The sequence below is a fragment of the Mastomys coucha genome, unplaced genomic scaffold (assembly GCF_008632895.1).
Source record: "Mastomys coucha isolate ucsf_1 unplaced genomic scaffold, UCSF_Mcou_1 pScaffold21, whole genome shotgun sequence".
NCBI classification, from domain to species: domain Eukaryota; kingdom Metazoa; phylum Chordata; class Mammalia; order Rodentia; family Muridae; genus Mastomys; species Mastomys coucha.
Window position 1 is genome coordinate 15,273,112 of NW_022196904.1, and position 741 is coordinate 15,273,852.

The 741-nt window shown below is 45.2% G+C and overlaps 1 protein-coding gene across 1 annotated transcript in view; it reads left to right on the forward strand.

The window, feature by feature from the left end:
* LOC116100288 (carcinoembryonic antigen-related cell adhesion molecule 5-like) overlaps nt 1-741 on the forward strand; it is a 282,093-nt gene that overhangs the window by 251,581 nt on the left and 29,771 nt on the right. The window contains 1 exon segment of the mRNA XM_031384112.1: nt 4-317. Coding sequence (XP_031239972.1) covers nt 4-317 — 314 coding nt within the window.

A 741-nucleotide genomic window follows, 5' to 3' on the forward strand; every position in this document is an offset into this window, starting at 1 on the left:
CAGTATAGAATCAGTGCCACCCAGCATTGCTGAAGGGGAAAGTGTTCTTCTACTGGTTCACAATCTCCAAAAGAATCCTCTATCCTTTTTCTGGTACAAAGGGGTGACTGCAGACAAGAAATCTGAGCTCATTCAACACATAATAGCCACAAGTTCAAGCTTGCCAGGACCTGCACACACTGGTCGAGAAACTGTGTATAGCAACGGATCCCTGCTGCTCCAGAAGGTCACACAGAATGATACTGGGTTCTATACTCTACGAACTATGAGCACAGATCTGAAAGATGAAGTAGCACATGTGCAACTCCAGTTGCACAGTAAGTGGTCCTCTGTGATTGTTCATTGCTGGGTGGAGATTAGACTCACAGGATTGCCATTCCTATACTGTGTCTCCTTCCCCTACTGCACTGTGTGTCTCCCTGTGGGGTTGGAGCACTTAGTATAGGACACACAGGGTGGAGCCAATCAGACTATTGTCTGACACTCCCCTGTACCAAAGAAGTCATTGAAGGAAAGCAACTAAGATTAAAAATGTCAGAGTCTGCCAAAAATCAAAGTTGTAGCCATGCATATGAGTAAACCACTGCATTCTCACAGGGAACTGAGCACCAGAATGCCCTGACCACAGTCATCTGAACCAGGATTAACCATAGGTGATCCTAAGGATCATTTACCATGACCCTACCCTTACTTTTCTCAGGCCAATCATGTTAAACTGGGGTATTTAATAGCTCCAAGCAT